At 42.5% G+C, this 20,637-nt stretch overlaps 3 protein-coding genes across 6 annotated transcripts; 2 read left to right on the forward strand and 1 right to left on the reverse strand.

Moving 5' to 3' along the window:
• Positions 1–6: 6 nt before the first annotated feature.
• c6h1orf43 (chromosome 6 C1orf43 homolog) lies at positions 7–4,791 on the reverse strand. Of its 2 annotated transcripts, none has more exons than XM_050046216.1 (7): positions 4,513–4,791; positions 2,349–2,450; positions 2,146–2,254; positions 1,988–2,041; positions 1,732–1,898; positions 1,375–1,433; positions 7–1,255 (listed from the first exon to the last, which is right to left on the reverse strand). In XM_050046216.1, exons 1-7 carry the CDS (start codon positions 4,573–4,575, stop codon positions 1,021–1,023), a joined length of 789 nt encoding a protein of 262 aa, XP_049902173.1. In that variant the 5' UTR covers positions 4,576–4,791; the 3' UTR covers positions 7–1,020. The 2 variants fall into 2 exon arrangements, with proteins under 2 accessions (XP_049902173.1, XP_049902172.1); XM_050046215.1 differs by having other exon boundaries at positions 1,375–1,475.
• Positions 4,792–5,964: 1,173 nt separating this feature from the next.
• si:dkey-92i15.4 (uncharacterized) lies at positions 5,965–13,814 on the forward strand. Of its 2 annotated transcripts, none has more exons than XM_050046212.1 (7): positions 5,965–6,102; positions 8,166–11,112; positions 11,216–11,411; positions 11,562–11,660; positions 11,755–11,989; positions 12,091–12,207; positions 13,214–13,814. In XM_050046212.1, exons 2-7 carry the CDS (start codon positions 8,549–8,551, stop codon positions 13,375–13,377), a joined length of 3,375 nt encoding a protein of 1,124 aa, XP_049902169.1. In that variant the 5' UTR covers positions 5,965–6,102; positions 8,166–8,548; the 3' UTR covers positions 13,378–13,814. The 2 variants fall into 2 exon arrangements, with proteins under 2 accessions (XP_049902169.1, XP_049902168.1); XM_050046211.1 differs by lacking the exon at positions 5,965–6,102 and adding an exon at positions 6,803–7,068.
• A 1,128-nt stretch (positions 13,815–14,942) lies between these two features.
• Positions 14,943–20,588, forward strand: aqp10a (aquaporin 10a). Of its 2 annotated transcripts, XM_050046214.1 has the most exons (6): positions 14,943–15,191; positions 17,054–17,180; positions 17,529–17,666; positions 18,963–19,081; positions 19,166–19,383; positions 20,072–20,588. In XM_050046214.1, exons 1-6 carry the CDS (start codon positions 15,108–15,110, stop codon positions 20,280–20,282), a joined length of 897 nt encoding a protein of 298 aa, XP_049902171.1. In that variant the 5' UTR covers positions 14,943–15,107; the 3' UTR covers positions 20,283–20,588. The 2 variants fall into 2 exon arrangements, with proteins under 2 accessions (XP_049902171.1, XP_049902170.1); XM_050046213.1 differs by having other exon boundaries at positions 18,963–19,383.
• Positions 20,589–20,637: the final 49 nt, after the last annotated feature.

The following is a 20,637-nucleotide window of genomic DNA, read 5'->3' on the forward strand; positions in this document are numbered from 1 at the left end:
CTATATCTTCAGTAGCTAGCTAGCTAACCCTACACTTTTCAGGGTTTGATTTTGGTTTTGGAACAGGGAAGAAACGTATATCTTTCTCCAACCTCTCCAGGTAACGAGTGTCATTAATACATGACGTGCCCCAGGCACAACATTTAGCTCCAAATCCACAAAACCAGCCTGGAAATGAAGGAAATCTGAAATCAATGGAGCACAGCTGTGTTGTTGTCGGACCCTGGTCTGAGCCGGCCCGGTGCTACGTTATGATTGGCCAGTCTGCGTCCGGGGCTGGGACCTTGCGTCAGTTCAACTGAACTACACCTACCAACTGTATCAGAGTGCAGAAGGAAGCGTGCATCTACTCATGGACGAGAGGCTTGTGACAGTGCGAGATGTAAACATTAATGGCCTTGGCTACAAATATATTTTTTGACGCTTTGAGCAGCACAAGCCGAGTGCCGTCTAGTTCCATCTCTTCGGCTGACATCTCCAACACTCTGCAACTCACACCAAAACAATCTAGATTGATAAACAGCACTGCATGTAACAGATACAGTATGTATTTTTGATTTGGGGTCGAGCTGTCCCTTTAGCACTGGTTTTCTCTACTAACATTATTTTATTAGCTTGTTTAAATACAGTTGGTTAATTTTAAGTCTGCATAGGCCTTTACATTGTGCAATAAATACTGATTGTCTTATGCTGTTGCATAGCCTCATAGCTCTGGATGTGTTTTGGTCAAATCAACCCTACTTACTATAGTCACTCACTGTAGTAAAGCACTTGTACATGCATTAATACTGGACATATGCCAAAGCTACATTTAGATAAAGAGCACTGAGTCTGATATGCATTATACTGTAAACCAGGCAATACATGTTAGTATATGAAGGCAGTGGGTTCATCATTTCACTCTATACTATCTGGCAACAGTGACCCATCGCCATACGTAGGCACTTCTTTCATTGCTGGCAGCTCTACCTTGTCTTTGACCTTTCTTTTGGACGGGCGTCACAGATTTTTTTTTTTTTTTCAGAGTGTGCTGTCCAGAGTGTTGTAGTTGTCTTTGAAGTTCTTCAGCTCCAGGAAGTTCCTGGGCCGTTTGCTGCGCTGCTGCATTGAAGATGTGAGGTAGGTGGTTTGGGTGGGGGAGGAGGAGGAGCTAGCAGGCTCTGTGGCGCTGGTCAGGTCTTTGGCTGCGGACTGGTGGTACTGGCTCGTAGTGCTGCTGCTGCTGCTGCTGCTGCTGTTGCTGTGAGACTTGACGCTGAAAGCAGAGAAGGGAGAAACAGGTTGTTCGCAGTGTGTGATTAACATTCCATGGTGGGATTAGCAGAAACGGAAAGCTGTGAGGGAGCGCTGTGAGGAGAGGTTGTGTTTACTCACACAGAAGCCAGTTCAGTCAGAGCTTCCTGGTATTTCAAAAACTCTGCTTCACCAAAAGACTGCAGACAAAAACAGGACATCGGTGCATTTGTCAGCTCTTCCTGCAATCACGATATACAGTACACACAAAGATAGGCTCTGTGGTAAAAATGGAAATCATGCTAATCATAAGGATACTACATTATCGTAACATATCTACTGTTATAAAACAAATTTGACTTTTCCAGATGTTATTCTTTTAAAATTTAAAGTATATACATGACTGTATCCGCCTTTTTAGACTAAATTTTCTTATTCATTTATACAAAAGATGAGATGATACATTTCTGATACCCAAACACACACAGAGACACTGACCTCAGCCCCATGGCGTGCTTTGTTGTACCCATCCAGCACTGTGTCGATGAGCGAGCTCAGGCCATCTCGGAACATGCACTCAGAGTTTCGAAGCCGCAGAAGCCACGTCCGAAGTCTTTTACCCGTCACAGCAGTGGACGAGCCACCCAGTTCACGGAAAGGCAGATCTGTTGACAGAACGTACAGGTGGTATTGTAACAGTCTGTGAGTGCAGCAAAACTAAACTGTAACTAAAATGAGTGACAGCAAAGCTAACCTGTGTCTCTGATGGCATCCAGTGCTCTCATCCTGTACAGGTAGTCACTGGAACCTGCAACACACACAGAATCTTCTGTACACTTGTATAAGACGTACTCATGTAGATTGTTTCAGCACTGTATGTGTGTACACATTTGTTTTTTGTGTCTCTCTAACCAGACTGTTCTCTGTGCTTTAGTCGGTCATCGTCTGGGGACAGCAGACGAGGCTCAAAGTGGATTTTCTGAACCTGGCTCAGTTTGGCTTCAATTTCTTGTCTCAGCTCCTACAGGACACACACAAGAGACACCCAGCTATAGTTAATCTGCAGAACACCACACAGCATCACACTTCTGGTTATTATGGTTTGTGTGTGTTACCTTGGGAGCATTGTGGCCGAGAGGAACATGTGGTCCTCTTCGAGACTTCATGGCAAACCGCATAATTTGTCTTTTGACAAAGATGAACAGCAAAACAAAGACCTAGAAAAAGTCTAGATTTCAGTTTAAGGGTTCAATTTTTTTGCTTGTTTGTTTTACTATTTTAAGAGTAGTAGACAAAATGCCAGTAATTGACAAGCAGAACAAATAGATAAAACAAAACACACAGTAAATGAGTAAGTATGCAAAGATAATTATCAGGTTACTAACCTAGTAGATCTTAGATTTGTTTGTGTAGATATGAAATCCATAGAGCAATATATTTATTTTTCGTTTTACCTTTCCCTGTCTTGGGAAGCTAAAAGGTCATGAGAGCAACTCTAAAACAAGTGATTTTGACATTTTCAGTGGTTAACTTTAAGTTCATACAACTGCGCTCAGACAATGGGAGGACAACTAGATTACAGACAGAGGCAACTGTGCAGTGCAGCACAGATCTACTGAGTTTGATAGATCAGTCTTCTCTGTTAGAGCTACAAACTATTGACACCCAGATAAGACAGTGCAAAAGCTTTGTTGGTTTAAAATTTAAGATGAAATCATGGCTAAAATCAACCCAATCATGTCCCCATCACACATGAACTCAAACACTTGATCTAACATTATGAAATCTTGTTATATCTCAATGTTGTAATTTTATTATTGTTGTAGTGTCTTAGTGTTGTAGTTGTATTGCTGTTGTTGTTGTTATTGTTGCCATTACTTGATGTTGTGTTGTTGTGTTTTTTATAAAATAGTGTCATTTAGCAGGAAAATTCTTCTTTGTTTCCTGCCCAGGGACTACAGATGAAAATGAGCTTATAGCTAACTCTGGTGCAGCTAAGTAGATGTGCACTGTCCCTGTTCGATAAATAAGATAAACAAATAAAAATAGAGTTAGCACTGTCGCCTAACAGCAAGAGGGTTCCTGGTTCCTGGAGCCCTTCTGTGCGGAGTTTGCATGTTCTCCCCGTCTCAGCGTGGGTTTTCTCCAGGTACTCCAGCTTCCTCCCACAGTCCAAAGACATGCAAGTTAATTGGTGACTCTAAATTGTCTGTAGGTGTGTGTGTGTGTGTGTGTGTGAGTGTGAATGGTTGTCAGCCCTCTATGTGTCAGCCCTCTCGCCCAATGTCAGCTGGGATAGGCTCCAGCCCCCCTCGTGATCCCCAACAGGATAAGTGGTTATGGAAAATGAATGCATAAATGAGTATACTAATAACTATTATCATAATTTTTTTGAAGCAAAGGTGCCAAACTTTTAGGTGTGAATGTGAGTGTGAATGGTGGCATGTGTCAGCCCTGTGACAGTCTGGCGACCTGTCCAGGGTGTACCCTGCCTCTCGCCCAGTGGCAGCTGGGATAGGCTCCAGCCCCCCTGCGACCCTCAAGAGGATAAGTGGTTAGGAAAATGGATGGATGGAAATAAAAATAGATAAATCCCCAAAAACATAATTTACGTGAAATTGTATGCAATTTCAATATAATATTTTCTCTATTTTTAATTTATTCATTTAGTTACTTAGATATTTACTAATTTATTGTTTATTTTGTGTTATTTTTTGCTTCTGTTTATCATCCACTGACATCCTGTTTACTGTACTTAAAAAAGTAATAAAATTAACACAATGTCTTTCTATAAAACACAGATAATGTGGTGTGAAGTCTGACTTAATCAACAGTAAAACTTACATTTAAACAAGGCAAAATGATGTGTGACTGCTTCATCTCATCCATTTACTATTCCTGTACTGAACTGAGCTTTTATTCAAGACATCATGAACAATACATTTTAATAACCTGTTAGTTAACAGTATTAACTCCAGGTGATCAGCAGCTTTATTATAGTGATGCTCACCTGGATTTAGAAATGTTTGCAAACCCATGTTGCACTAATGTGATGATCTCGTATATGCTTGTGCGTGTATTTTAACAATTGAGCACAGGATTTGGTATTTGGCACCTTGTATGTAAGACAACATTTAAATATTAAGAATTTAGCCAGTCAGTCTGACTATTTGAGACAATAACTTTGCATACAGTGTGAAAATTACGCTAAAGCAGTTATAAAATACCACCACTGCATCTTAAACTGGATATAACACAGGTACAAAGTGAGAGACTCACCAGGCTCCCGTAGGCCATAACGAGCACCACGTTAATGCTCGACAGGAGAGAATCATTCCGCATTTTCAAACGGTGCGTTTTCACTAAACTAACTAATGTTAACGTTAGCTAAAAAGACCTAAAGTACGTCCGACACGTGACCTCTGAGAGGCGAACGGTTTCATTTAAGTGCTCGGTTTTAAAACGCATGAAGTTAAAACGTAAGACGGAAAACAGGGAAGTACAAAAAGTAAAGTGCTTTATGCTGTAACATCTCTCTCGCTGGCCGGTTTGTTGACTTCCGCGATCGTCACGTGACCGATAGAGGGATAGAGGCAGGCGTGACGTCAGGTTGTGACGTCTCTCTGGCCTCTTCTGCCACCTGCTGCTGTTAAGAGACTTCACAACGACGCACCAACAAAACAAACAAACAAACAAATCAACAAACAGAAAATAATGGCCAGTCATTTAGACAGCAGCAGCAGGGGCTGTTTTCAGACAATTGTACTATTGATTTTATTTCATTTTTATTGTTTATTAGTCTGTTTATTTTGTTTATATCCATTTTTATCATCTTACCCCCTCTTTTTTACCACTAATGCTTCAGTTGTCTTATGTTCAGCATTTTGTGTTGCTTTTTATGCATTAACTGTGCTATATAAATAAAGTTATTGTTGTTATTATTATTATCGCTCCTACACAGGGGCAAACCAGACAGTCTTCATAGTTCAGCCTCTTTTGTGTCACTGTTTTGCGTTTTTTGTAATCTTAATGTGCCTTTGTGTGGTTTTGTGTCTCTTTGCTGTCAATTTGTGTCTCTTTGAGGTAATTTAGTGTCTTTTTCTGGTTGTTTTGTGTCTCTTTGTGGTCCCGTTTCTTTGAGTATGTGTTTGTACATGGTTTTGCAGCTCCTTTACATCTCTTTGTGGTCATTTTTAATTTCTTCCTGGTCAGTACAGGTTGATTTGAGTGTCATTTTGCACATGAGGAACCAGGGGGCCCACCTCACACTTTGGGCTCGGTAGGCCCATTCAGTAATCCTTCCATTAGCTGCAGACCATTAAATTGCTCAGTTTCTTTTTGTGTCACTTGAAACTGAATTATAGACTATTTATACCCCACGATCTACTGATTAAATACCATAAACTGCCCTCTCTCACATGGTCCATTGAGTCCTACACCCCAGGGATGAAATATGCAGAACCAGTGTGTCTTTGTGAGCAGCACAGTGATTTGCATCCATCCTGCAGAGACACTGAGCGCCATTCTTCTGTCAGGAACAAGGGTGGGTGTCTGTGGAGTCGTGCTGGAGCTATTTACCCCTACTCACAGACTTATCTCTGTCCTGAGCATACCATGCGACCTACCACCCCTCTTGTCTGTATGGCTAATCACTGATTGGATCACTGGGTTCCTAAGACTTAGGGTTAGAATCAATGCCTTTGACTCAGTCTGACTTTTGACAGGCACAGAGAGACATTAAGACATCCCTTTTTGGCGCAGTAGCATGCTGAAGTAACCACAGTTTCCTCTGTCTCAACGGAAGACGGTAGCAGGTGCATGTAAAAGAGCAGCTGTAAGAACATGAGCCTCGACATAACAACCCAGACTGTAAGTACTGGTGTGTATTTGACTTTATATATCTATGTCTGTTTGCTGTTTGCACATCTGCGATTCAAAGGCTGTTTGTTCATATTCCCACTCTACAGAATCCTATTTTAGCACAAGCAATACTTTCTTCTTCATCATCTTCTTCTACTTCCTCTTCTCTGATTTTTTTGTCCTTCAGTTAACATTACAGTCCTGATCTGTAGTGTAGTTTTGTTTTGCTGAACATATGTCATATGAGAAGTGCACTTTTAACAATATTAATCCCTGCTGGTATTTCTGGGTCCACATGAGCGCTTTATGGTCTCTGGTCCTAATTAAAGGTGCTCTGTTATTATGTATTTTGATACCTGCTCAGCCCAGATGATGCCTTGAGGTGGGGTGATATTATAAGCCTGTGTTGGGAAATGTCATTCTTGTTGCATTTCACACAATTATCCAAACTGTATCTCCTCTCCCTTGAGCTATGAAATGCTGTTGTGAGAGGGAGTTTGAAGTTTTGAAGTTTTAAGCATCAGCAGGGCGTGTACGTAAGCGTATGTGTGTGTGTGTGTGTGTGCATGTGTGTATGTGCACTCCCTGTTGAGCCGTTTAGTGGGTGACACATTGAACTGCAGTCAGGAATGCTACCCTGTGAGAAGAGGAAAAGAGGGAGAAAACAACAATAGGAGGGGGAGGAGAGAGAAAGAGAGACAGAGAGAGAGAGAGAGACAGAGAGAGAAAGACAGAGAGGAAGAGAGACAGAGAGAGGACGAGAGGATAAACCAGTGTGGCAGGTTTGCGTCACTGTACACACTCCATCATGCAAAGCTGATGGAAAGACAAGACACAGAGAGAGAGAGGGAGAGAGGGAGGGAGAGAGAGGGAGAGAGGAGTTAGGAGCTGATGTCATTACAGAGCGCTGCCTTCATTATGAACACATGACAACACAGTGGATTAGGACAAGCAAAGAGGTCACTCCTGGAGAAGGTAAGGCACATGTGTGTGAGTGTGTTATTAATAAGTTAATTATTGATTATGTGAGGAAGTAAGCGTGTGTATTTCTGTGCCTGTTGCCTGGGTGCATTTGTGTCTTTCTTGCTGTTCAGTTGGCGTTTAAATTAAACCATGCAGTGTTGCCCAGGTTACCCAGATGGGAGGCTTTGTGACCTAGGAGAACAGGTGTTTCTGTAAACCGACACTCAGACTCACCTGCAACGGAAAGCACCTCAGAGGCTGTTGCTCAAAGTTACATGCTGAACCTAAACAGCTTCATGTAATCATGCAGGCAGTGCTTATCAAATGCTGTTGCCCTGTTGGATTTGTACAGTGAATCAACAGCCTATTTGTGTTTGATGTCAATAGAGATGATTAGATACTAATTCTGACCTGATTAAAAATCAAAGGTGTTTCCACTGGCTTACTGACAGTGTCTGTCTTGTACAGCTGTGACCTCGGATATCCCTCATGAGCCATTGTCCATCAGTAACGCTATCTAACTCTGTATGTAAATCAAAGTGACTTTGTTCCCATCTTTGTCCACCTTATCTGATCATTTCCACTGTTACAAGGTTTCAGTTGTGGCTCTGTGAGACCGATACGCACTGCACAGAGACTAATGTGGCACTTTAATGCATTGTTTTTACTGGGTGGATTGCAGTTAGGTGAGTTTTTCCAGTTTTTGGTTCAGGTTTAGCTGACGCTGACAGGTAGTCATGAGTATGTTGCCTGTGTAAACAGCCGTTATGATGTGTGTGTGTGCATTATCTGAGTCCCACTGTCCTGTGAATGGGCTTATTGAGTCAGTATGAAGGGAATGTCAGGAGAGTAGGGACATATTGCAAAATGACATAACTGACACAACTAACTTGTTCCTCTGGCCCTCTATCTTTTATTTTTTCTTCTTATCGTTTCCATTCACTGTCCACTTCATGTGTCTCTATAACATGTTGAGTTCACTGTCCTCAACTACTCTGTGATTCTGTTTGACCATTTTGAAGAGCCAGAGTGACCACAATCCACATATCACAACATTCCAGCCCAATCCGTTCTCAGGATGGAAATTTGTACATTTTTATGCTTGGCAGGCGATGGGAGCTGTTCGCTGAAGTCGTGCTGGGGAACTGAAGACTCAGAGGGGCAGAACGGCAAGAGATCAAGGAGACGAGCCCAGAGGAGTCATCTCTTCTAGGCTGCAAATCAGAGAATCATCACGGAGTACTGCTGAAATATCAAGCTTTTTAATGCACGATTTGTTGCTGTGCAAGAAACTAATGTGAGGGCTGTAATTGTGCTGCCATTTCACTGCTTTTTTACACACTCACAGCTGCAGCATTCAGACAAACTGCTTCCAGATTGCAGCCCAAAAGACAGTTGCTTGGAATCGCTTAAATATCAAGTTCACTCTCCCGCTCTCTTTTTGGGATTTGGCACTTGACAGCAGGTCATTAACTTTGTTTACTCTCAGACAATGGACTTGTCCATGCTCCCTACTCGAGTGAGTGAGTACAGCGGGCAGAGGACAGAAGCACGCTTCACTGTCCGCTCAGCTAATTCTCCCTCTTACAGTCTCACTCGCAGGCCAGGTGTTAGGAAACCCAGAGGTTTTTTAGAGGAGAAGGAAAGTGCTGAGGAAGCCAGCAAGAGAGAGAGATGCGAGACGCACACTGGCACAAATGGCACAAACAAGGAGGAGGATCCCACAGTCACTGGTTATCAAGCCAGGACTGGGAGTCGCAGCAGTGTCACAGGTCAGTGTGGGGAGGAGGAAATTTCAAGCCATAAAACGTTTACCAAGCTGAACCAGAATGGCGCAGCAGACAAAACTATCACAGAGTTTGGCACTGACAGAAGTGGAAACTTTAACCCGGCATCTGAAAGCCGGGGCAGGACAGACTGGAGGAGATACAACCTGCCGAGCAGAAGTAAGAGTTTAGATTGGAGATCGGGGGCATCAAGTCCCGATCATGGCAAAAGGGCTGACTATGCATTTTCAACCAAAAGTGGCTTGGATGAAAGAAGGACTGGAATTGAAGGCTTGAGGGGCAGGGTGATGTCTTCAATACAGGCCTATAACTCTGCAGCTACAAGTAATGTTCAAGAGAGGAGCCCAGTGAGTCACGTGAGTCAGACTTTGGACAGGACCAGTTGGGGTAGTTCTCTCCCCACTAGGCTGAGGTCCCTGTCTGGACCTGGCTCTGGTGTCAGAGGGACATCTTTGAGTGGGCCTCAAGGAGGTCAGAGTATAATGGAGCGGATAGAGAAACTCTACGGCTCAGCTGGTTTTGCAAAAACGGAGGATTCCAGCAAAACTAGGGACTCCTCTACCTCTAAATATGAGAGGGCATCAGGGGGAACCTTCCCCAGGCGTTTCTCTTCTGAAGACAAAAGCAGCTTAAGTCCACTGCAAAGCAGGAACTCATTCACCTGGACACAAAAAGACACTTCAGGTTCTGAGACTTCACTTTCTCCGAGGACGAGCAGGACCAGGGAGAGATTGTCAGGGATACAATGGCAAGGACAGGTCCAGGGTAAGTATTCAGAGGAAGGGGGAGTTAACTGGCATAGAGGATTAGAGGAAATGGGCACAAGGTCTCTAGACAGAGCGAGGAGCAGGTACTGTGTAGCAGCTCAGATAAGATCTGCAAGGGCTGCAGCAGGAATTACTCCATCTTTGCAGTCCAACAGTTTCTTAGAAGAAGGGAGATTAGTGTCTTTGAGAGATTCGTCTGGTTGTAGGGAGAGAAGAGCAAGTGGGAGTTGGGATTGGAGCGGGATGAAGAGCGAGACTAATAGAATAAATGAGCCATTGAGGGAAAACACTGGGTTGCATGAAGAGACGGAAAAAGAGACAAATGATGGAGCAAAAGAAAAAAATGAATCAAAGAGTAGCAGCACTGATGAAGACGTGTTTGAGTCAAACCCAGTGGACTTTGCAGTGAAAACAATAGAGAGGAAGCGATTCCCAGAGAGGTTGTCATCCGCCTCTGCAGCCAGTGTGAGAAATAAGATAAATCAGTTTGAGGCTCTCTCACAGAGAGCTCAGGGTTTGGCTACAGGACAGGTCCTGCTGCCCAGACGGGCCTTCTCTGTGCCAACACAACTCAGCAGGGCTCATGATGGAGTGAAAAAGAGCGGATCAGCAAGAGCAGTAGGTGGACTGAGATACAAGTGGGAGGGGTTGAAAGAGGGAGGGGAGGGCGATGATAACACTGAGGAGAAGGCGTCAGGAGCAGGACAGAAACTTGGGTCAAACAGGTCTTTATCAGTGGACGAGGTTGGACTGAGATTGTTGAGGGAAGAAAGAGGAGGGAGTGATTTGGTTGAGAATGAGGGAAAAGAAAGTGGTGGTAGTTATGCCGAAGATTTTGGTAAATATTCCAGACTCAAGAGCACATTAGAAATCCCTCTAGATGAAGGAGCTCAAGAAAAACGGAGAAACTTTTACATCGATGAAACAGATTTCCACAAAATCTCAAGCCCTGAGACACCAAGCGAGAAACTACCGTCCTTGTTACTGTCCGACTCTAGTGACACTTACACTTACGTACAGAAAACAACACTGCCTGATGTCACTTCTCCTGTTAGTGACGAAGACAAGACTCCAACAAACTCTCCAAACAACTCACCTACTCTTTCACCTACCACGCAACCGCAAAACATCATTCCCATTGCAGACAGTGAAAATAAAAGTACTTCTGTTACCACACAAGCAGCCAAAACTCCTGAACCAGATCTGCCACCTCTCCCTCAGCCCCTCGCCACTTCCTCCTACAGCAACCTCCCTGATCTCATCTCTTCAGATGTCAGCACATCCAGTCCAAAGGCGAAGAAGCAGGTGTTGGACTTGAATGCTTGGGTAGCTGGTTTGACCCCAGAGATAAAGGTCTGGAATGACGACGAAGATGATTATGAGGACGATGATGAGAGTACGCAGAGGGATGAGAATTCAAACTATGACTCAGATTCTGGAGAGTCCTCGGTGACCATCACTAGTAACATGAGCCAGTCAGATCACAGGAACTTCTGTGTCAGGTGTGTACTGTTTATAGTACCACATTTTTGATTAGCTGGAAGTATTCCCTCCAACAATACGTCAGTTTTTTAACCCCAGAACTTTTTTCTTTCCTCCCTGTAGTCTTTCAGAACTTTGTAACTTTGCTGGAGTTGACTATGAGTCAGAGACTGACAGCGATGAGTGGCAATCTACTAAACATCGGACTGCCTCGCTGAGCTCAGACATGTCGGCCTTGTCTTGTGTGTCCGTGATGCCCAGTGAGGAGCTTGACAGGCTCCTGGAGGATGTCAGGAGCGTGGGGGACAACAACCTACAGGTACAAACAACAGCATCAGTAATTTTGCGGCTTCTGTGGCATGAATTATGTCACTTTTCCCATGCAAAATTCAAACTACAAAATCAGGAAAACACAAGAAGAGTGTAACTATGACTTCTTTCTCATTCTCTCCGCCTTCCCTTTTTGCAGGACTACAACGATGTGCAGGTGGTGGTTCTCCATAAGGACATGGGAGTGGGACTGGGCTTCAGTTTGGCGGGAGGCAAAGATCAGAACAAGCCTATCACTGTAAGAAAACACTCCTTCCTGCATTCTCCTGAAAAAAATCTTCAAATAGATTGTTCTCAGTCTCCTCATTTGTCCCTTTGTGTCTTCTTTACAGGTTCACAGGGTGTTTCACTCAGGTGTTGCAGCCCAGGAAGGCTCCATTAGGGAAGGCGACCAGGTCCTGTCGATCAACGGCACGGCACTGTGCGGCTTTGCCCACTGGGAGGCCCTGAGGATCCTGAGGAGAGCAAAGACTCGGGAGATGGGGGTGGTTGTCCTGAGGAGGGAAGAGAGTAGCGGTGTTTGTAAGGGGGGAGCACAGACAAATAATCAGGAGCCAACACAGGCAGGTGAGAGGTCGTGCTTTACCTGAGTTCTGAAAAGATATTAGTCTTGAATCAGTTTAAAGTCAGATACTGATCTCGTTTTTTCTGCTTATGTGCTCTCTCAGGTCAGCGTGTGTGTGTGCGTCTGGAGAAGAACAGCAGGGATCTGGGCTTCAGTCTGGAGGGAGGTGTGGACTCCACTCTGGGGAACAGACCACTCACTGTACAGAAGATCTTCCAGGGTGAGAATTGAAGCTCAGAGACTTGAACTTCATTTGAACACCATATCTTTTACATTCCCCAAAGCGGTTATACGTTAAGCAACCCTGTCAGAATTAAGATTTAAAATTCAAATATACCCTTTACTAAAAAATATGTTTTTCTTATATTTATGACCCCTAAAATATCTGACCTTGACTATAAACAACTTGTATCTCTGCAAAGTCTGTCACCAGAGAGGTCTTATCAAATTCCTTTACTAAAACGGGAGATGTCTGTGCACATCCCTAAAATCTGAGATTCAAATATACCCCAGGCAACCTAGATTAGGTACATCACCTTTACAAAAATCAATTGCTGTCTAACATGGAAGACACATATTGACAGGGGAAGAGACTTTGACATAACATCGGCAAAGAGACCTTAAAGCCTCCAAGGCAGAGCGTAGTTGTCAGTACAGAGAGATCGGCCATTCTCCTGAGGCACGAAATTCCAAAGCCCCATTAGTCCAAAAAATGTCTCTTCACACTGTAAGCCCTTTTCTCTGACAGCCCATTATCCCAAAAACAGATGCCCATAGCTTTGAAGTCCTATTTCCTTGAAAATATACACTCTTCGGAGTTAGACAACCCAATCACCAGAAAAAATGTTTGCACTGTACATTTCTGTAAACCACAGATACTTTACATTTGTCAACAATGCTGTGGTGAATGTGTGGTTAGGTTTAGGTACAAAAACCTCTTGGTTACAGTTGAAAAAGGATCATGTTTTGGCTTAAAACACTCACATTTGGTGGCACAAAAGTTGCTGGGAAAGCAGGGGCCCTTTTCTGAGTTTTTTTTTAATGTAGGAAAACTGTGATAAACAAATTATCAATCGTAGCAGAGTATTTTTACATACCTTAAAACGTGCCTATTCGGGGAATTTATAAACCATACACATGCTACATTACCTTTTCATTTTGGCTGCTTCAGTTTGGCCCCTTTTTGTATACATACATGTTCATTAAACCCACTCTTTCCCCTTCAGGAGGCCCTGTTGACAAGGTGTGTCCTGGTGATGAGGTTGAAGAGATTGGCGGTGTTAGCGTGGTGGGGATGAGACGCCTGGAGGCCTGGACTCTGATCCGAAGTCTTCCCCCCGGGCCTGTGGACGTGGTGCTTCGCCGCCCTCTTAAACATCTGGAAACATGAGGATTGTTTAGCTGCCTTGGGCACAGCAATGCTCAGTGACTGATGACGGACAAGAAGCTAAAAGCCATCCCTTAGTGACTGAGAACTTGACATGGATTAAGCGAGCCATCTGGGGCCTATGCCATTAAAACAAGTCATTATGAGAAATCCCTACAGGAAATATAATCTTGGAGACCAGGTCAAAAGTGTATACTTTTTACTTTATCTACAGGATTACATCTACCTCAAGGCCTGGGATATAATTCTGTATCAGCCAGAATTTAAGTGCACTGACGGCTCATGCATTTGTTAAGTCAACCAAACTTTGTAACAGATACTTTGTTCAGCTATTAATGTGGCACCTGTAAAGTAAATGAAAATATATGTTGTAATATATTGTGAACAGAAGCTAACTACAGCATTTAGAGTTTATATTGCTTTTTAATAAATCCTAACTAAATGTGATGCTTTTTATTCTTATATCCTGCAGAGGGAGATATAATGTTATCATCTTGCTATCAGCTCACAGAAAAAGCCCTGGGACAAAACTCAGAAGCAGGGTAAAGGTATCTGTCCTTTTACACATTACCAAACAGCGATATTCCTCGAGCGTAGATGCGATAAGATAAGATGTCACAAGCTGTTTGGAGTTTTTTCATCACTTTACCTTTACTCAAATCCCCAAACTCAAAGTATAACCTGGCAGTTTTTTACAGATAAAATAGCAGTAAAATGACAGATATCAAAGCAGTTTCATCAGTGGCTCTTTTATCTTATCTGATCTCAACAGACTCTTTCCTGCCACAGTCATGTGCCTCTCTGGAAATTATCAGCAATAATACGACTGATAACTGCTGCACAGCAATTATTTTGGTTACATAATCCATTAGGAGTCCAAAGTTCAGTGAAGAGGGGTTATGGTGACATCTTGCTCTCTGATGATGAGAGGGGCTTCCCTATCAACCATCTTACCTAACACTCACCAAGGACGGTTTCACCACACAAGTAAAAATATAATTTCTACATTCATAAATGGATATTTTTGGACTTTAATTCCATGTAGAAACACATTCAGATGAACCTACAGGTCAAAGGCAGGCTGCATCAGGGTTTCTTTTTGCCATTTTATGGTTTAAACATAAAACATTTTTTAATTTATTGAGGCATACTGGTTCTTTAATAGAGAAATAAGAGTATATAAAACACTGGTATGCATGCAAGGTGGTAATTGTTACCTGTGGTGTCTCGCACATGGATTTAACTCAGATTATTGAAACCTCGGGATGAATGAACATCTGTACCTGGGGTCTTCAAAGGAGTAGGCAGGTTTCCGCTGTATACATATGATGTGGTTTATTGCCCCCTATCAGTGCCATCAATACATAATCTGACTGTTTATGGCCTTGTTCAGTATATGCAACAGCTGAGGCACATTACGCTCTCTGCACCAGCCAATCCTGAAGTGTGACCACACAATAAATGAACATCAGTGTTTGACCAGCTGTGGAGAAAAAGAAGGCAGAGAAGCGGAAGAGTCAGGATACAGAGCGCAGGTCTTCAGATGCTCAGGTGGAAGTTGTGTCAGGAAACTTTTTTTTTTTTTTTTAATAGCATCAGCACTGACACCTCCTCCACTTACAGCACTATATCAGCTCCTTGACAGACAGGGAGACGGACAGACCGACAGCTGGTCTGTCTGAGAGCAAAGAACAAGTTCAGTGTGAGATGAGAAGAGGGATTTAACTCCAGCGATGTTGAACCGACGGCTTGTGAGGGTGAGGAATGCTCTGGTGCGAGAGTGCATGGCTGAGTTCTTGGGAACTTTTGTCTTGCTGGTAAGTGACACACAGGTTTTTGAATTTGCTTTTTATTTATTTATTTTTTTAATTTTTTTACTAATTGTCCATTTTTATTGACTAACAAGGTCTACACTGTTTCAGAACAGATTTAAATCCCCTAAAATGTAAGAAAATAAAAACATATGAAACACAAAAAGAGATACAGAGAGGTGTATCTTAATTTATTTCTTAGTTATTTTGTATTTAGTATATTGGACATGTGAGTAATGAGTATGCAGGTTGTATAGGCATATGGCTTAGATTTAAAGGGATAGTTCAGCCCAAATTCAAAAATACATATTTTTCCTCTTACCTGTAGTGCTATTTATCAGTCTAGATTGTTTTGGTGTGAGTTGCAGAGTGTTGGAGGTATCGGTTATAGACGTCTACCTTCTCGCCAATATAATGGAACTACATGGTACTTCGCTTGTGGTGCTCACAGTGTCCAAAAATTGAATTTGAAAAACTCAACAACAATGTCTCTTTCCAGGAATCATGACCCGGTTACTCAAGATAATCCACAGACCTTGTTGTGAGCAGCTTCAAGCAAAAACTATTTTCTTCCTACGAAACTACACCCGCCAACCGTATCACTGCACAGAAAGAAGTGTGCATCTACTCATGGACGAGAGGCTCGTGCTCGTGACAGCACAAGATGTAAACATTAATGGTGTCCTCCTCAGCTGAGCTGTGACATAAGTTAGCTCAGTGGATGCACGCTTCCCTCTTGGTGGGTGGGTGCAGTTCCGTAGAAAGAAAATAGTTCGTACACGAAACTGCTCACAACAATGACTGTGGACTATCTTGAGGAACCAGATCATGATAACTGAAAAGAGACATGGCTGTTGAGTTCCATTACATTTGAGAGAAGGCAGACATCTCTGGCTGATATCTCCAACACTTAACTCGCACTAAAACAATCTCGATTGATAAATAGCATTACATGTAAGAGGAATAATAGCCAAAGTTTGAAATATGAAAACTCATGTGCAAAGATTTTACAGATGTTTAGGCTCTTTTTTGATTTATTTAAATGTTTATTTTGATGAAAGTGGAACCAGTAGTGAAGCTTTAGACTGAAGTTGTGCTCTGGCAGCTTTTGAAAAAGCAAACATAAATTATTAATCTGCTTCCTGGAATCAAGGTGGTACTGGGATTTACGCAATGTAACCAGGATTATAATTAGAGTGGTGAGGATATTTTTTTATGGCAGTATTTCCTTTCCTATGAATGAAAAAGTCGGATGTGCAAAACTTAAATGAACTAATAAGCAAATGTAAAATGATGTATATGCCAATATAATCCATACACTGAATTGCTGGTAATCATTATGACGCATGTTGAATCCACATGATTATCCATACAGGCCTTTTATATGTCATCACTGCCGTTTTTCAGCCAGCTACTGTTGCCAGAAACTTTAATCGCCCTGGTACTTCATTGTTACGATGCCATAACTTTTTTAATGTGACCTTGGCCTGTAATAAATAAAACAATTTCATCAGAAGTTTCATCAGAAAAAGCCTGACTGCAGGTGTGGCTTTTATAAGATAATACATGAAATACTTTATGTGTGTTTACTTCCTTTCATCTTTGGGACTCAGAGTCACACTGTTATTTATACATGGTCATTCAGATAAGAAGTGGGCAGTTTCATCACAAAGTTCACGAGAGGATATTAATCACCTTTTAATGTCATCGGATGTTTCTGTGATGACTGATAAGTTCGTTTGACCTATAAATAATTAATCAGTCACCAGTAGAGCGATAAAGTTGTCTTATTTTGTTCCCTATAAGTGTAAAATATTTCTCCTGATTTTCCTCTCACTAATTCTGTTCCTCTTTTATCTGCTGTGAAGCTCTTTGGCTGCTCGGCTGCAGCGCAGGTAAAGACGAGCAGAGACACTAAAGGCCAGTTCCTCTCAGTCAACATGGCCTTCTCTGTGGGCGTGATGTCAGCAATGTACCTCACCAAGGGCATCACAGGTAAATAAAATGCACACTAAATTTTCCCATTATGTGATCTTTTAACTCAGTAAAATATGACACTCTCACACGCTGACATCCCTGCAAGATGAACATAAAATAAAATACAACAGTGCTCAGCTTCTGCCTCACGCTCTAGATTTATCACACTAATGTCTGGCGCTCTCTGCGCTGAGGCCTCGTCCAGCTTTTCAAGGTCTTCGCTCTGATGGATATCCACCGGTTGACACAGCATATGGCTACAAATAATCTGAGATTTCATTACCGTCCAATGTCTCACACTCTAATTCACTTTTGTCTTCCTCCTTCCTGTCTTCTGCTGCCGCCATCTCCTGTTTGTCTCTGTAGGTGCCCATCTGAATCCGGCGGTCACTCTGAGCTTCTGTGTGTTGGGCCAGGTGCCGTGGAGAAGGCTGGTGCCCTACTCCCTCTCCCAGCTGCTGGGGGCTTATATGGCGTCAGGGCTCGTCTACCTGGTCTACTACGGTTTGTCTTTCTGGCACCTCGAACACTTTATCATTCAAATACAGACAAGGTGATAAATTAAAGTCGTACGGAGCCCCTAAAGTCCTGAAAGGCATCAACAGAGTATGAGGTAATGGGCTCCTGGGCACAGACATGCACAAGGCCCCACCACCTCTACTACATATGAGTAATAGGCGGGCTACATTTGTTTCTTCCTCTTCATTTAATTTTCACCAACACGATAAGACAGGACAAACACATCCCAACTTAGAGATACAGCAACTTCTCTTCCCTGTTAAGCAAGGCACTCACTCTCTCTTGGGTATCACTCATGCCTATCCCCACAAAACCAGGGCAGGTAGGAACCAATTAGCTCGTAACCAAGTGAATGCAATGACACCACTTAAACACCGCACATAAAAATACAAATTAAACAATAAAAATTTACCAGTAACTCGATAATGTTGAATCTTTTACTACTTAAATATAAATAATTCACCCATTTATAAATGACACAATAACTTATTTACCACATTTTAATCCCAAAGTGCTCAGCAAGACAAGATGAAATAACACATAACATAAATAAATAAATGAATAAAGAGGAAAAAGGGTATGTAGTCATTATACATCTCTCTGTTGTTTTGTATCTCTTTGTAGTTTTTTGTGTCTGGTTGGTTTGACCCTTTTTGTAGTCATGTTATGGGTCTTTGTATTTGTTAAGTGTCTCTCTGTGGTCATTTTGAGCCTCTTTGTAGTTGCTTTGCATCTTTTTGTGGTAATTTTTTTTAATCTTGGTGTAGTCATTTCATGTCTCTTTGAGGTCATGAGCCTCTTTGAGTCTCTTTGCAGCTGTATTGCATCTCTTTGTAGTTGTTATATGTTTATTTGTGGTCATTTCGAGTCTCTTCCTGGTTGGCATGTCTTAATTTGAGTGATATTTTGCCAGTCAAGGCCCTGACACTTTGGACCCCTGGGCCTGTGCTCAAGTTACTTTCTTGTGTGCACAAGTTATTATACAAAAGGAACAAGTTAACACAGGAAATAACTTAAGAGACGGGGTACACCCTGGACAGGTTGCCAGACTATCGCAGGGCTGATACATAGAGACAGACGACCATTCACGCTCACATGCCACCTAATTAACTAACTTGATGATTAATTAACTTGTTCCCAAAAGATAATAACTTGTGCGCATGTGATAAAAAAGATGTGACCTTTCCGGACTTTAGGGGCTCCGTAATAAAGATTGAACAAATGCAGAAGTTTCAATCTGTCTGTTCTCTTGTTTGCTACGTTCCCTCTGTTCTGTCTCAGATGCTATAATGGAGTTCAGTGGCGGAGTGCTGACTGTATATGGCCCAAATGAGACGGCGTCTATATTTGCCACATACCCCTCAGAGTACTTGACTTTGGGCAGAAGTTTCCTTGACCAGGTCAGTGGGAGGATACTTGTGACCTTCAGTGCATTGACAGTTCCTCCTTTATTTAACTCTATATTTATTTACATGTGTCATCAGGTAGTGGGCACTGGCATGCTGATGTTGTGCATCCTATGTTTGGATGAAAAGAGGAATACTCCAGCCCCCTCAGAGCTGATTCCTCCCATAGTGGCAGTGATCGTCCTGGGGATCTCCATGTCAATGTCAGCTAACTGTGGTGCAGCAATAAATCCTGCTCGGGACCTGGGGCCACGCCTCCTCACACTGACTGCAGGCTGGGGCACTGAGGTGTTCACGTGAGTATCTTATCTTACATATACAGCGCACATGCACGGCACTAAACACACACAACTTTCCAAGCTGGCAACTTCAAAATGCATGTTACTAATCAAACATCTTACTGATGAATCTACCAGTTATTTCATTCTGTAATAATGGCATTTAAAGAGGGACTTACAGGTCTTACAGGTCTTTGACCTTGTGTTTCCCAGAAAACCACGTATGTTAGAGGTTATCAGCTGCTTTCTGCGGGATCAAAGGAACATGAAGTGTCAGCTTGTTGCAGAACATCTGATTATGACCTGGTGTTTTTTTCCACCATGTAACCTGATGCTCTATGATTTTATTACCCTTTGGTTTTCCTGTGGCTCCAAAGATTTGTGCTTGATCTAATCTGTTTAAAGCTAAATTAATTGATTGAAAGCCACTAGGGGGCAGAATAACTCCAAAACATGCTGGGCGGTACAGCACTGACATAATGTGTGATGATAATGTGATGACACTGAACCATTAACTGGACCATAAGCCAAAATATAGGGCTTAAAAGAGGCAAAAAAGATCTGTAGAGCTGCAGAGTTGGGTGAAAACTCTCTGTTGGTTTGTCACTGAGCAATCCCTTTCACATGTAACATTATAAAAAGTACAGAATAATGCTGATTTAAACAAACAAACTCTCATCTGAACTCCTTTCTGTCTGCTCCTCAGGTGCTACAACTACTGGTTCTGGGTGCCCCTGGTGGCCCCACTTCTCGGAGGTGTTATAGGTTCTTTCATGTATCTGATTTTCATCCACTGGCACCTGCCTGACCCGGACCCTCCTGAGAGCCTCACCACTCTCTCCACCATCAGTGACAAAATCAAGCGGCCCAGCACAACGTGGGACAAGGACGTAGAGTTAAAAGCTTCACGGCTCTAAGTGTTAGTTACACACACTTCAAGAAAGTAATCTGGTTGTTTGGGAAAGCAGAGGCACATATCTGAGCTTATTGTTAGGACACACACATCTCTGTTGGAGAAATAACAGGAATATTGTATTTATATGGTCTGCAGTGAGCTTCACAAACACAGCCAGTCGCTGGGAGGCGGCTCCCAGCTGGAGGCAGCTGACGGAGACATTGATTGTGTCATAATGCTGTTTACATTGATGTCTATATTGTTTATACTATTGATTTTTCCTTAAATTATATTACTGAGTTGTATTTACTTTTTATGAAATGCCATAATGAATACTGAGCATATGTTAAGCTGATTCAATTAAACTTAACTCTGAA

The sequence above is a fragment of the Epinephelus moara genome, chromosome 6 (assembly GCF_006386435.1).
Source record: "Epinephelus moara isolate mb chromosome 6, YSFRI_EMoa_1.0, whole genome shotgun sequence".
In the NCBI taxonomy this organism is placed as follows: domain Eukaryota; kingdom Metazoa; phylum Chordata; class Actinopteri; order Perciformes; family Serranidae; genus Epinephelus; species Epinephelus moara.

Excerpts from the sequence above, each read along its gene's own strand:
- c6h1orf43 (XM_050046215.1), bottom strand. The coding sequence starts at position 4,575 with ATGCGGAATGATTCTCTCCTGTCGAGCATTAACGTGGTGCTCGTTATG. Across the intron at positions 1,476-1,731 it reads AAGCACGCCATGGGGCTGAG|GAAGAGCTGACAAATGCACC; the intron begins GTCAGTGTCTCT and ends TCGTGATTGCAG. Across the intron at positions 1,256-1,374 it reads CTGACTGAACTGGCTTCTGT|CGTCAAGTCTCACAGCAACA; the intron begins GTGAGTAAACAC and ends CTCTGCTTTCAG.
- si:dkey-92i15.4 (XM_050046212.1), top strand. The coding sequence starts at position 8,549 with ATGGACTTGTCCATGCTCCCTACTCGAGTGAGTGAGTACAGCGGGCAG. Across the intron at positions 11,661-11,754 it reads ATCAGAACAAGCCTATCACT|GTTCACAGGGTGTTTCACTC; the intron begins GTAAGAAAACAC and ends TCTTCTTTACAG. Across the intron at positions 12,208-13,213 it reads TGTACAGAAGATCTTCCAGG|GAGGCCCTGTTGACAAGGTG; the intron begins GTGAGAATTGAA and ends TTTCCCCTTCAG.
- aqp10a (XM_050046213.1), top strand. The coding sequence starts at position 15,108 with ATGTTGAACCGACGGCTTGTGAGGGTGAGGAATGCTCTGGTGCGAGAG. Across the intron at positions 17,667-18,962 it reads CGTCTACCTGGTCTACTACG|ATGCTATAATGGAGTTCAGT; the intron begins GTTTGTCTTTCT and ends GTTCTGTCTCAG. Across the intron at positions 19,384-20,071 it reads TGGGGCACTGAGGTGTTCAC|GTGCTACAACTACTGGTTCT; the intron begins GTGAGTATCTTA and ends TCTGCTCCTCAG.